Source organism: Thamnophis elegans, chromosome 7, assembly GCF_009769535.1.
Source record: "Thamnophis elegans isolate rThaEle1 chromosome 7, rThaEle1.pri, whole genome shotgun sequence".
NCBI lineage: Eukaryota > Metazoa > Chordata > Lepidosauria > Squamata > Colubridae > Thamnophis > Thamnophis elegans.
Genome location: NC_045547.1, coordinates 19,140,427 through 19,152,897, shown reverse-complemented (window position 1 = coordinate 19,152,897; position 12,471 = coordinate 19,140,427). Strand labels below are relative to the sequence as shown.

Sequence of the window (12,471 nt, the reverse complement as noted above, 5' to 3'; positions counted from 1 at the left end):
TCTTTGCTTGTTGGAAGGTCGCAAAATGACTCCTGAACACTGCAACCGTCATAAATACAAATCAGTTGTTAAGCATCTGAATGTAAACAATGTGACCATGGGGATGCTGCAACGGTCATAAGTGTGGAAAAGGGTGATAAGTCACTACCGTATTTTTCGGAGTATAAAGACACACCTTTTTCCTCTAAAAAGAGGCTGAAAATCTTGAGTGCGTCTTATACACCGAATACAGCATTTTTTGCCTCCTGAAGCACCGCCCCTTCACCATAGCCTTATGGAGGCTTCCAGACAGCTCCTGGGGGCTGGGGAGGGCAGAAATGAGCGAAAAACGGGCTGTTTCTCCCCCCCCCCAGCACTCTATAAGCCTCCATAAGGCTATGCATGCAATTTTTTTGACAAAAAAAGGCCCATTTTTGCAAAAAAATGGGCTGTTTTGGGCAGGTTTGCAGAGTGCAAAACTTTTTTTTTCCCTTTTGGAAAGCTGTTTAGTTAGAATGGTTGATGAGAATTACATTGATCAAGTGCTGTGCCAGCAGAAACAAAGTTTTAGGTACTACAGGTTGTCAGCTATTTCCTTCTCCAGCACATGGATAAATATACCTGGAAACATCTACCTACCTACTCTCTCTCCCTACCTACCTACTGTATTTCTCTCTCTCTCCCTCTCCCCCTCTATCTACCTATATGTCTACCTACCTACTCTCTCTTTCTCTCCCTCTCCCTACCTATCTACTGTATTTATCTCTCTCTATTTTTCTCTCTCTATCCCTCTACCTACCTACCAACCAACCTACCTACTCTCTCCCTCTCTCCCTACCTATCTACTGTATTTCTCTCTATCTATCTATCTCTATTTCTCTCTCTATCCCTCTTACCTACCTACCTATCTACACTCTCTCTCTCCCTACTTACCTACCTAGCTACTGTATTTCTCTCTTTTTTTCTCTCTCTCTCCTTTTATCTACCTACCTACCTAACTACTCTCTCTCTCTCCCTACCTACCTACTATATTTCTCTCTCTTTCTCTCCCTCTCTATCCCTCTATCTACCTACCTACTTTTTTTAAAAAATTGCTTCTTCAAAACCTGGGTGCATCTTATACTCCAGTGCGTCTTATACTCTGAAAAATATGGTATTCTCAGTGTTGTTGTAACTTTGAACCATCACTAAATGAACTGTTGTAAGTCAAGGACCACCGTATTATGTGGTTTACTGAAATCTTATTTTTCCTGCATTTCTACAGTAGGCTTGCATCGGGCTAGCAGTGTTCCAGAGTATGTATATGAATTAGATGGAGTGGAAACAGACTTTGCTTCAAGACCTTCTTTTGCAACTTCATATTATCAGTCTCATCGGGTAAGAAGTCTTTAATACATAAAGATTTATATGAATGTAAATTAGGTCTTATTTGGCAGCTTGAATGTCAACTTGCTATTAGTGAGAATACTATTGAGTTTTTCTTAGGTTTTTGCATTTAAAGTGCAAAGATTTTTTCTCCATTATTACAAATTCAACAACTAGGCATGGTAAACCTCTATATTAGTATCTCTTGGTTTTAAATTTAGCATCTTTAAGACGTGTTGACTTCAACTCCCAGAATTTCCCAGCTAGTGAAATAAAAATAAGGTTTTTTTCTAACCCGTATCTAGTCTCCTCTCCTTTCCATTCCTTCTCTCCCAGCCCATTTCTCCCTGTAGGCTTTGCGACACAAAAGGCTAAAAAAATATTAAATTAGCCTCTATTTGATATCCGAGGAAACTATTTTGAAGCTTCATTGCAGCGCAGGAGAAGACATAGGTTTTAAAAGGGGAGGTCTCCATGGTTGGGAGAAATATCTCCAGTTCAGTGGTTTCTAGCATAACTCTTCTAAACAGTTCACTGATATCATGTGTTTGTTTCAAGGGTATGTTTGCCGTTGGAATAGGAAGCCATGAATTCAGTAGATGTACATAGGTAGTTCTCAACATACAATTGGTTGCTTAGCAGCCATTCAAAGTTACAACAGACCCCAAAAGAGATACTTACTCCCCAAATTTTAAGTTCTGAGGTCCACCCCTCCTCCCACGGTCACATGTCCTCATTTTAGTCCATATTTAGAGCTGTTTGTAGCACCCCACAGTCACATAACCATGATTTATGATGGTTTCTCCCAAAATCAGCATTTACTTCCAAATTCCAGCAAAATCATCCTATAGCAATCATTGGGTTTCCTGAACAACCTCTGCAAAAGGATTGTAAAATTGGGTCTGGTCACACACAACTTCCAACTCACTTATGCTTGTAAGTTGAGAATCTATTTGTACATTGGAAAAAAATGGTATCTCAGGCTGCAATCTTATACGCACTTATGTAGTGTTAAGACATACTTGACTTCTGAATGAACACATGTAGGCTGCATTGTTAATTGCTCACTATGCTTGCAAAAATTGACTCCATCTGTTTATTATTGGCAAATAGCACATGTTTCAAATTTTACAAATGAATCACTATCTTAGCTATATAGCCAAACCAAGGTAGAATCAAAACAGAGATATTTTAAAGAGGAAAAGCTGCTCTCCAATACAGTCTCCCTACCAGGAAGGAATTTAATCCTCATATCAGACTCTGAGGCTTCTGATTGCACATAAGCCAAAAAAGAATTTTATCTTTGTTATTATATTATCCAGGCTTAGCGTGGATCCTGTAGACTCAAACATCTTGCTTGGATTAAATTGTATGCCCCAGTTTTAATTACAATGTCTGCATTTATGTAATTGCTTGCTTTGCCTTGTCATTTCTCCACTATCAGTAATCTACTTTGCACCTGCCTAATTCCTCATGTAGAATTAAAAGCTATTTCATCTATTTTTCATTCAAGGTTACAACAATTAGGTTACACTGGGAAGGGAAGAATAGGAATGCAATATAAACCTATGAGGAAACAGCAAACCGTGTTTTCTGTTTGGTAACTAAAATAACCTTGAAAACTGGATAGCTGCTTGTAGAGAGTAACAATTTAATCATGTAGGCATGATCCTCACATGTAAATCACATTCCAGAAAGAAACACTGTATATAAGGTAAAGATTCCCCCGCACATGCGTGCTAGTCGTTTCCAGCTCTAGGGGGCGATGCTCATCTCTGTTTCAAAGCTTAAGAGCCAGTGCTGTCTGAAGATGTCTCTGTGGTTGTGTGGCCGGCATAACTAAACACCAAAGGTGCACGGAGCGATGTTACCTTCCCACCAAAGATGGTCCCTATTTTTCTACTTGCATATTTTACATGCTTTCGAACTGCTAGGTTGGCAGAAGCTGGGACAAGTAACGGGAGCTCACTCCGTTACATTTGTTAAGTTGCAGTGCTAAGGATGCAACTTAACTCCTTCCTGCAAACAGCAAGTTTCACTTTCAATTTCAGTTTCAGCAGGGCCTCCCGACGATCAGCTGTTTCATGCTGCAGGGATTGCCATAGCCTATTGCCCCCTCAAGCCCCATTTTCCCATTTGCTGCAAGGAGGTAAATCGCTGGGAGGCAGAGGCCAAAGGCCGATGGGTGGGTGGGGCTACATTCGGTGTATAAGAAGCACCTAAATTTTCACCCTCTTTTAGGGGGTAAAAAGGTGTGTCTTATACACCGAAAAATGTGGTAGCTTCCAAAGCTGACATTAGTTTTACTTTCTTTGCTTTAACAGATTGGCTCCCAAAGCAGCTATGAAAATGGCTGGGGCCCTCGCAGCCTTCCTTACAACTACAGGGCAATGGAAGAGAGATTCCACAGGCAGCCATTGAAGAGATTGGAGGTTTCGCCTGAGAGCACTCCCGAGAAGCCGTTTCTCTTCCACGCTGACATGCGCTATAACAAGGCTTTAACATTTCGACAGAATGAGAGCAAGAGAGCCTGTGCCTTGCCGCCAAGATACGCTCGCTCTGAAATCCTTGGCTACACAAGCCGCAGCCCTTCCAGCAGAGGCCCCAGGCAGTTCTACATTGAGCCGACCAATGAGACGATGGTGGACTATATACCTTTCAGTCCAGGAGTGCCTCTGTATCAGCGTGTGAGGAATAGCCAGAGTATGAGCAATATTTTCGAGAAGGAGAATTATCCCACTTCCGGGGCTGCGGTGGGCCAAGCCAGGTCTTCTATGCATTCCCAAGTTGGAACCCAGCACAGGCATTCAAGCTGGCATCAGGGCACCGTCAGAAAGCAGAGCACGAAGGAAGCCTCCATGTCAACTTCATTCTCTGAGGGAGGTGGGAAGAGGACGACAATGACCGCGGCTATGGCTGCTGCTGGAGCAAATGGCATCGTTGAGCAGGAAAGGATATCTGCCAGCAGATGTCAAATAGGGTATGTCTTTGAAGTTGCGCCACTATTAGCAATGCAAAATACCAGGGGCGTCAAACTCGATTTCATCAGGGTTGTATTTGACCAGATTGCTGGTGGGCGTGGCCAGGGTGGACATGGCCAGCTCAGCGTTATTCATGTCGGGGGCACCCGAGCTCGGTTTTCACTGGCAAACATTTGCAGGAAGCCATCACAGCCGAAAACAGAGCTCGGGAGGGTCACCCTCCAGAGCTTCTTTTTTGCTGGTAGAGGCACTGTGGGCTAGTCCTTCACTGTTTCCAGGGCGGCCCCACCGGCCAGCTCTAAGCACCTGTGGGTCAGATCTGTTCCACGGGCCTTGAGTTTGACACCCCTGCCCAAGACTACTCACTCGGCGGTAGTGCATTTTTGGTTCACATCAAGGCAGTATATAAAAAGTCCTCCAAATGTTGAACTATATGTTAGTTAGAGTTATGAACTGTAATTCCCAGAAGCTCAGTTGCCATGACCAATAGTGACGGGTTCTAGAAAGTTAGTTCAGGAACAGCTGATGTTCTCCATCTATCCGGCATATATCCCCCTGGGCAGCAGAATTATGCCCACAATCCTTGCTTCTGCCTTCATTCATCTTCACTTTTGAAGTGCATAGTACAGTGATATTTCTCCAATAGCAATAGCACTTAGGCTAATATACCACTTTGTAGTGGTTTACAGCCCTCTCTAAGTGGTTTACAGAGTCAGCATATTTCCCCCAATAATCTGGGTCTTCATTTTACAACCTGGGAAGGATGGAAGGCTGAATCAACCTTGAGACAGTCAGGATCGAACTCCTGACAGCCAGCAGAATTAGCCTTCAATACTGCATTCTAACCACTCTGCCACCACTTTCTTTTCTGATTTTTGATAATGCACAGAGATTGATTTTTGACAATTTTTGTTAATGAGTTTATGACTTATTCAACAAAGAATGGCCAGCAGAAATGATAGTTTAGTACACCATAGGAAGCCAGCTAATATTCTTTGTATTGAGTCCCATTCAACTAAATCAGAGAGAATTCTGAGTGTACACAGCTAAATATGTGTGTTAGAATTGATTCATTTCCCAAAGGCAGAATGTTAAGCTTCAGTTTAATTCATGATTAACCACTAATTCTCATTTTCCAATTCTCATTTCATTTGCTCACTTTTGGAAATCCTGCTACATTCTACTGATTCTTAGTGATTGAGTTTGTATTTCCTGCAATTAAGTTTGGAGCTATTAAGATATACAGTATCAGGAAAGTAGAAGGGGAGGAGGGATTATTCATGTAATATCAGGTCGGAACAAGTTTGTGGAGTGAGCTAGTTCCAGCTATGGCAACAACTGGATTGAAGGTAACAGCTGAATCTTCTAGGTGATATCAGTGTTTCCCAATGCAAGATAGAAGCCAGATATCTCAATCCAGATAGAAACAGCTGATAAATTTGAGACATGTAGAAAAAAGATGAGTACACCTTAAAAAATGTTTCTTGAAATAGCCTTTATTTTTCTTTACAAATTATTCTTGGCAGTTCTAAATAAGGAGTGATAAATAAAACAACTGAGGCATAATTACCAGGGCTGCAATGCCTAAATGACTGGGGTTGAATCTACCAATCAAATAGATAAAAATAAACTATTTTTTTATCAAGTAATACTTTTGCCAGTATACTTTATTTACTTTTATAGTTATTTTTAACAGAAGAGTCATTCTCCTTTAAAAAAGGAAGAAGAAATCCCTCTTCTCAATATGTTTCTGGTTGTGCTACCTCCATGTGTTATGTCATATATTTAGGTTGGCACATCATGTATGAATCCAGCCATTGTTAAAGAAAGAGAAATGTGTTTAACCAAACCCAGATAAATAACAGGAGTGGCTTTAGAGTAAGTTGCATGAAAAAACTAAGTTTCCCTCAGTTCTACATATATTTGATACTAAGCAGGAAAAGCCATGGAATAATTGCAACTGTACCTCTTTACCAATCTCATATAATAATTATGAGATATAGTACACCTTCAACCCTTTAAAAGGAAGATGCAATATAATGTAGCAATGAGTAAATAACACACTTATTTAGATTAATAATAGTCGAGTCAAGAGGCTAGAAAAATGGCTTGGAGATGTGTTAGAATAGTTTATGAACTGAATCTAGAATTTGTCTATCATGGAAATCAACTTACATCTTACTAAATCTCAGAAGGATCCTGCTTCTTAATAGGCTTGTTAGGACTTGTTGTATGCACCAAAGAATTGTTAAATGTTTGGTTTCTATATCTTGGTTATATCCATCCATAGAAGCAAACTGTGGGCAAGGCTGATGACTTTAAAGACAAACATTGCCATCATGTCTAATTATGTTGTAAGATTGCTATTCACTGATAGGGAGCAAATAGAAAGACTGAACTGATATAGGATAGATGAAAGGCTGTCAAACAAATACCGGGGAAGTAAAGAAAATCTTTGTTGTATATCTGTGTGATACTGGCAATTGTAGACTTCAGATTAAACTTGGGAATTATCAGTGTTAATAGAGAGTGGCTGGAAAAATAGACTCATGCTTGACTTATATAACAATGTAGTGCATGGATTGTCAGCGGTTTTCCAAACAGAATCATGTTGCCTTATGCAATGGATCTGCAATGGAACATCACACTAGTTTAAATGCACAGAGCTGGCCCTATGCCAATTGAAGCTCTACCTTTCAAAAGCTGAGAAGGTTCAAGAGAAATAATGGGAGAGAGAATACTACTGATCCTACACCTGTACCTGCTCTCTGAGATAGCTAATATGCTTTGACTAGTAGTAAGGCCGGTTATTACCATATATACTCGAGTATAAGCCGAGTTTTTCAGCCCACTTTTTGGGCTGAAAAAAGCCGCCTCGGCTTATACTCGAGTCTACAACTGGATCCGGCAGTGCTGTTGCCTGTTGGAGGAGGAGGAGGCGAACCAGCCTGCCATCGCCAGCCACCGCTAGCCCTGCCGCTCTTCCCACCCCCTTCCAAGCCCCACAGTCCAGCGGATGGAGCAGCGAAGCCCCGGGGCTTCGCTACTGCTCCCCGCATTTTCTGCACGGGGATCCCTTGGAGAGGGGATTCCAGCCTGCCATCGCCAGCCACCGCTAGCCCTGCCGCTCTTCCCACCCCCTTCCAAGCCCCACAGTCCAGCGGATGGAGCAGCGAAGCCCCGGGGCTTCGCTACTGCTCCCCGCATTTTCTGCACGGGGATCCCTTGGAGAGGGGATTCCAGCCTGCCATCGCCAGCCACCGCTAGCCCTGCCGCTCTTCCCACCCCCTTCCAAGCCCCACAGTCCAGCGGATGGAGCAGCGAAGCCCCGGGGCTTCGCTACTGCTCCCCGCATTTTCTGCACGGGGATCCCTTGGAGAGGGGATTCCAGCCTGCCATCGCCAGCCACCGCTAGCCCTGCCGCTCTTCCCACCCCCTTCCAAGCGCCACAGTCCAGCGGATGGAGCAGCGAAGCCCCGGGGCTTCGCTACTGCTCCCCGCATTTTCTGCACGGGGATCCCTTGGAGAGGGGATTCCAGCCTGCCACTGCAGCGCTGCTCCATCCGCTGGACTGTGGGGCTTGGAAGGGGGTGGGAAGAGCGGCAGGGCTAGCGGTGGCTGGCGATGGCAGGCTGGAATCCCCTCTCCAAGGGATCCCCGTGCAGAAAATGCGGGGAGCAGTAGCGAAGCCCCGGGGCTTCGCTGCTCCATCCGCTGGACTGTGGGGCTTGGAAGGGGGTGGGAAGAGCGGCAGGGCTAGCGGTGGCTGGCGATGGCAGGCTGGAATCCCCTCTCCAAGGGATCCCCGTGCAGAAAATGCGGGGAGCAGTAGCGAAGCCCCGGGGCTTCGCTGCTCCATCCGCTGGACTGTGGGGCTTGGAAGGGGGTGGGAAGAGCGGCAGGGCTAGCGGTGGCTGGCGATGGCAGGCTGGAATCCCCTCTCCAAGGGATCCCCGTGCAGAAAATGCGGGGAGCAGTAGCGAAGCCCCGGGGCGTCGCTGCTCCATCCGCTGGACTGTGGGGCGTGGAAGGGGGTGGGAAGAGCGGCAGGGCTAGCGGTGGCTGGCGATGGCAGGCTGGAATCCCCTCTCCAAGGGATCCCCGTGCAGAAAATGCGGGGAGCAGTAGCGAAGCCCCGGGGCTTCGCTGCTCCATCCGCTGGACTGTGGGGCTTGGAAGGGGGTGGGAAGAGCGGCGGGGCTAGCGGTGGCCGGCGATGGCAGGCTGGTTCGCCTCCTCCTCCTCCAACAGCACTGCCGGATATCCGCCCAACGCTGCGGGGGCGCCAGCGGGAGCTTTGGCGGCTTCACCTCAGCCGCAGCTCTGGGCAGCAAATGTGCTGGTGCTGTTGGAGGAGGAGGAGGCGGCGGCAGCAATAGCACCTGAGGACAGGACAAGAAGCAATGGAAACTTGTCAGAAGGAGACTCAAGCTGGAAATAACGAGCAATCTGACAGTAAGAACAATTAAAATCCTAGGAAAATGTCCTTTCATGAAAAATTACTTTTTCAGTTAACTCTGCCTGACATTAGTTGGGTGAACAGAAATATTAGTTGGCCAATTCTAAAAGGGAGCACCAGAAAGAACTTAAAATATTTTTTAAGAGAGCTGGGTTTTTCATTTATATTATATGTATGAACAGAATTAACACAAATTGCAGATACCAATCAAACATAAAGAAAAAAAGGATGAAATAATGCTCATTTTAAAAAACTCAGTGAAAATAAAAACAATATACCAAGAAGGTGGCATACTGGTTGTGATTTGATCTCTTCGGGGGATCCCGGGGATCCCCTATACAAGTATTTTAATATTGCAGACTTGCAGTATTATAAGTCATACTGATATTATAGAACACTTTAATTAAGCGGGTCCCTTGAATAAACATAACTTTGAGTTTCAAATAACACTGATTTTTTATTTTTGAAATTTACCGTAGCTGCTGCATTTCCCACCCTAGGCTTATACTCGAGTCAATAACTTTTCCAGCTTTTTGGGGTAAAATTAGGTGCCTCGGCTTATATTCGGGTCGGCTTATACTCGAGTATATACGGTATAAAATGTTGCATCAAGATAATTAGTGTGTAGGGATTTCTTCTTCAAATTATCCATAGGATTTTTCCTCTTTCTTGTTGGCTGGTGGCATCAGAACCTTCCAAGAGGTTGGAAGCTTATGGGAGTTAAATTCAATGCATCCACTGTAATGAGTTTCAAGTTAGAAAGGCTACACTAATAAGAAATTGGGCAACAATTTATAGAAAAGCATATATGTTGTATATGATGACCTCATACAAGAGTGGTCTATGAAGGGATAGATCAAATGCAATCTGAAGTGCAAAATGGTTCTGCTTTATTATATTATACTAGCTGATAATCCGATGTTGCCTGAGTATTTATTTATAGGGGACAAATGTCCGGACCACACATAATTTCTAATGTTGGATTTTTCCCCCTTACCAGAGGGAGCCCCTTTGTGGAGTACTGTGAAGCCATTACCATGGCAACTCCACTGCACTGTTCAGAAGCCATTTTACGGCAGTACAGTAGAAGCCTTTTTAAGGCACAACAGGCTATATCTTAACAGCACACACACCACTAGGGGTGTCTTACCCCCACAGTATTTTTTTCCAGAGAGTAAGTCATCTGTGTACCAGGTTTCGTTGAAATTGCTCGAGGTGTTCCAGAGTTATGCTGGAATATACATACATACACACACAGACACAGACACACAGACAGCCATTTTTATACACCAGTATATAGAAGATTGCCTAGAATTTTGGTTAGCTTTGATTCAATATGATGTTGGGACTCAAACATTCATTGCGCTTGTAAAGCCCCGTTCATAACCAGATCTTATACACTTTGGGTCCTAACCTTGCTATTGGGAGATTGTGGTTCTTGATATATTTTACAAGTCCAATCTGGTCTTGAATTGACTGAACGTTCACATTATAAAGGAAAGTTGTAAAGGAAAGAACAGTTCTGTATGGGTAATGAATCTTTACCTCTGTTAATTTGAACTTTAATATCATAAATCTATCATCCTTTGTCCCCTGAAGATTACATTTAATGACAAAGCTGTTATTTTACTCGTTTCTCGTAGAAAATCTGGTGGCCTTTTAAGATTCCAGAAGACCAGCTGTTTTTAATCACTGTAGGTTCTGTCTGGGTCAGAAGTTAAACAGGTTCAGGTCTGCTTGGATGGGGGACCCCAAAGCAGTAGAAACTGAAGAAAATATCCCAGAAAAAGTCAGTGGCAAAATTTTGTACTACATAGACAAGATTATGTCAGACTCCTCTTCAAAAAGAATTTATCTTTGCCTTCTCCTGTTGATTTGGTGTCTGTTTGTGTTTAAATCATCCAGGAATCCAGAAGCAGAGATGAACCTGGAGCGTGCAGTACATATATTGCAAAGTGAAAATCCTTTGTCCCCTCGAGTTCTTTCAGCAATTGTTTTTATACAGCACGAGAGCTTTCAGAGAGCAGAAGCCAGAAGGAAAGTGAGTGATATTTTTTCTTTCTTTCTTCAGATTTTCAATACTTCTTGCCTATAAAGTCTTGTATACGGAATTGGTGGAAGAAAATAATGTGCAGAAACGAATGGGAAAACATCCTGGAAAAAATCCTTGGTGGATATTAACTCATTTAGCTCCAGATGAGCCCTGTTTTCTCAAAGGAATGCATGTAGAAGGGAAGATAGGAGCAGACGTGACACAAATAAGAAAATTAATTTTCAGGAGCAGTCGACCGAAATAAGCCCGTATTGATGCCTAGACAAACTTGGCTATTTTGGGAAAACTAAACAGTGTTGGATATGGTTGATAATTGGGATGGAACACTTGCCATAAAATATCAAAATAATAGGCTAGATTGGCCATATAGGTAATCCTTGACTTATAACCACATTTGGTACAGAAATTTCCAACGTAAGTTGTTGCACCGTAGATCAAGTCAGACCCAATTTTACAACTACGTTTACATCAGTCGCGAACTGAATTGTGCAGTTGTTAAGCAAATCCAACTTTCCCAATGGGACTTTTTTGCTGGAAAACAGCAGAAAAGGTTGCAAATTATGATCCCATGACTGTGGAAGACTGCAGCCAGTTGTACAGTAAATGTGAGCCAATTTCCAACTACCCAAATTGTGTTCCCATGACGACAGGGGCAGTGGAATGAGTCAATGAGTTGTAAATGACAGTACAAGTCAAAAGTAACATTTCTCCTTTGACTACAGGTAACTTGGACCTGTAGTTAAACGGTCATAAGTCAAAGACTACCTGTAGATAGAGGAAGGAATTTGGCAACTTATTTGTTGCCAAGAATTTATAGGAGGCTAACCTGAAGGAGATTTTACCTTTTTATTTGTAAGTCTATCTCCTATATATTCTGCATACAGTGTGTTGTAGTATGTATGTATATAGACAGAGAGAAAGAGAGACAGAGAGAGGAATGTATTTACATGTATTTTGGGGGTACTTAATTAATTGATAAAAAGAGGACTCCTTAATACATTCAAGCTAAAAAAAGACATAATAACAAGACAGTGGATTGGGTTTGAGATTGAGATTGGAATTGGGATTGGGAGTTTCAGATCCAAGTATCCATTCATCCTCAGAGCTCACTGGGTGATTTAAGGCCTATCAGCCTCTCTTATTCTAATCTAGTACCCATGGTTGTGGTAAGGATAGAATAGCATGAGGTAAAATCTCATTAAAGTGTCTTAAATTCATTTGGGGGGGAGAAAGAATGAGGTATAAAAACTAAAATAAGCTTGGTCTTACCCCAAAAAAACAACATTTTACTCTAATGACTAAAAACGATAACAAAAAGCCCATGGCCATCTGTTTTGCCACATGATTTCCCAGAGAACAATCTGTATATTCATCCTACGTGGTAGATATCTCTTGAAACAAGGTCACCTTTTCCTAGTCTCGAGTCCTCTAATTTTTAGAAAATATAACTCCCAGCATCCAGCTATTTTGCAAACTTAACTGAGTTTTCTACATTGTGATTCTAATAGATCTGAAGGACATCAGATTGGGGTCTGTGAGTTCTTGACCGAAACATGTTTTCGTTGACCAGTTTCCTGCCATAATAGGAGACAAGCTGTCTAGCTGTCTCTATTGCTCCTTTATAAATAAAAAAT

General features: G+C 42.9%; 1 protein-coding gene across 2 annotated transcripts in view; it reads left to right on the top strand.

Moving 5' to 3' along the window:
* PKP2 (plakophilin 2) overlaps positions 1-12,471 on the top strand; it is a 77,208-nt gene that overhangs the window by 22,542 nt on the left and 42,195 nt on the right. The window contains exons 2-4 of one of the 2 annotated variants that reach the window (XM_032221247.1): positions 1,247-1,356; positions 3,669-4,324; positions 10,690-10,825. In XM_032221247.1, coding sequence (XP_032077138.1) covers positions 1,247-1,356; positions 3,669-4,324; positions 10,690-10,825 — 902 coding nt within the window. Of the gene's footprint in view, positions 1-1,243; positions 1,357-3,668; positions 4,325-10,689; positions 10,826-12,471 lie in introns of both variants that reach the window. The other variant, XM_032221245.1, reaches the window with a different exon arrangement.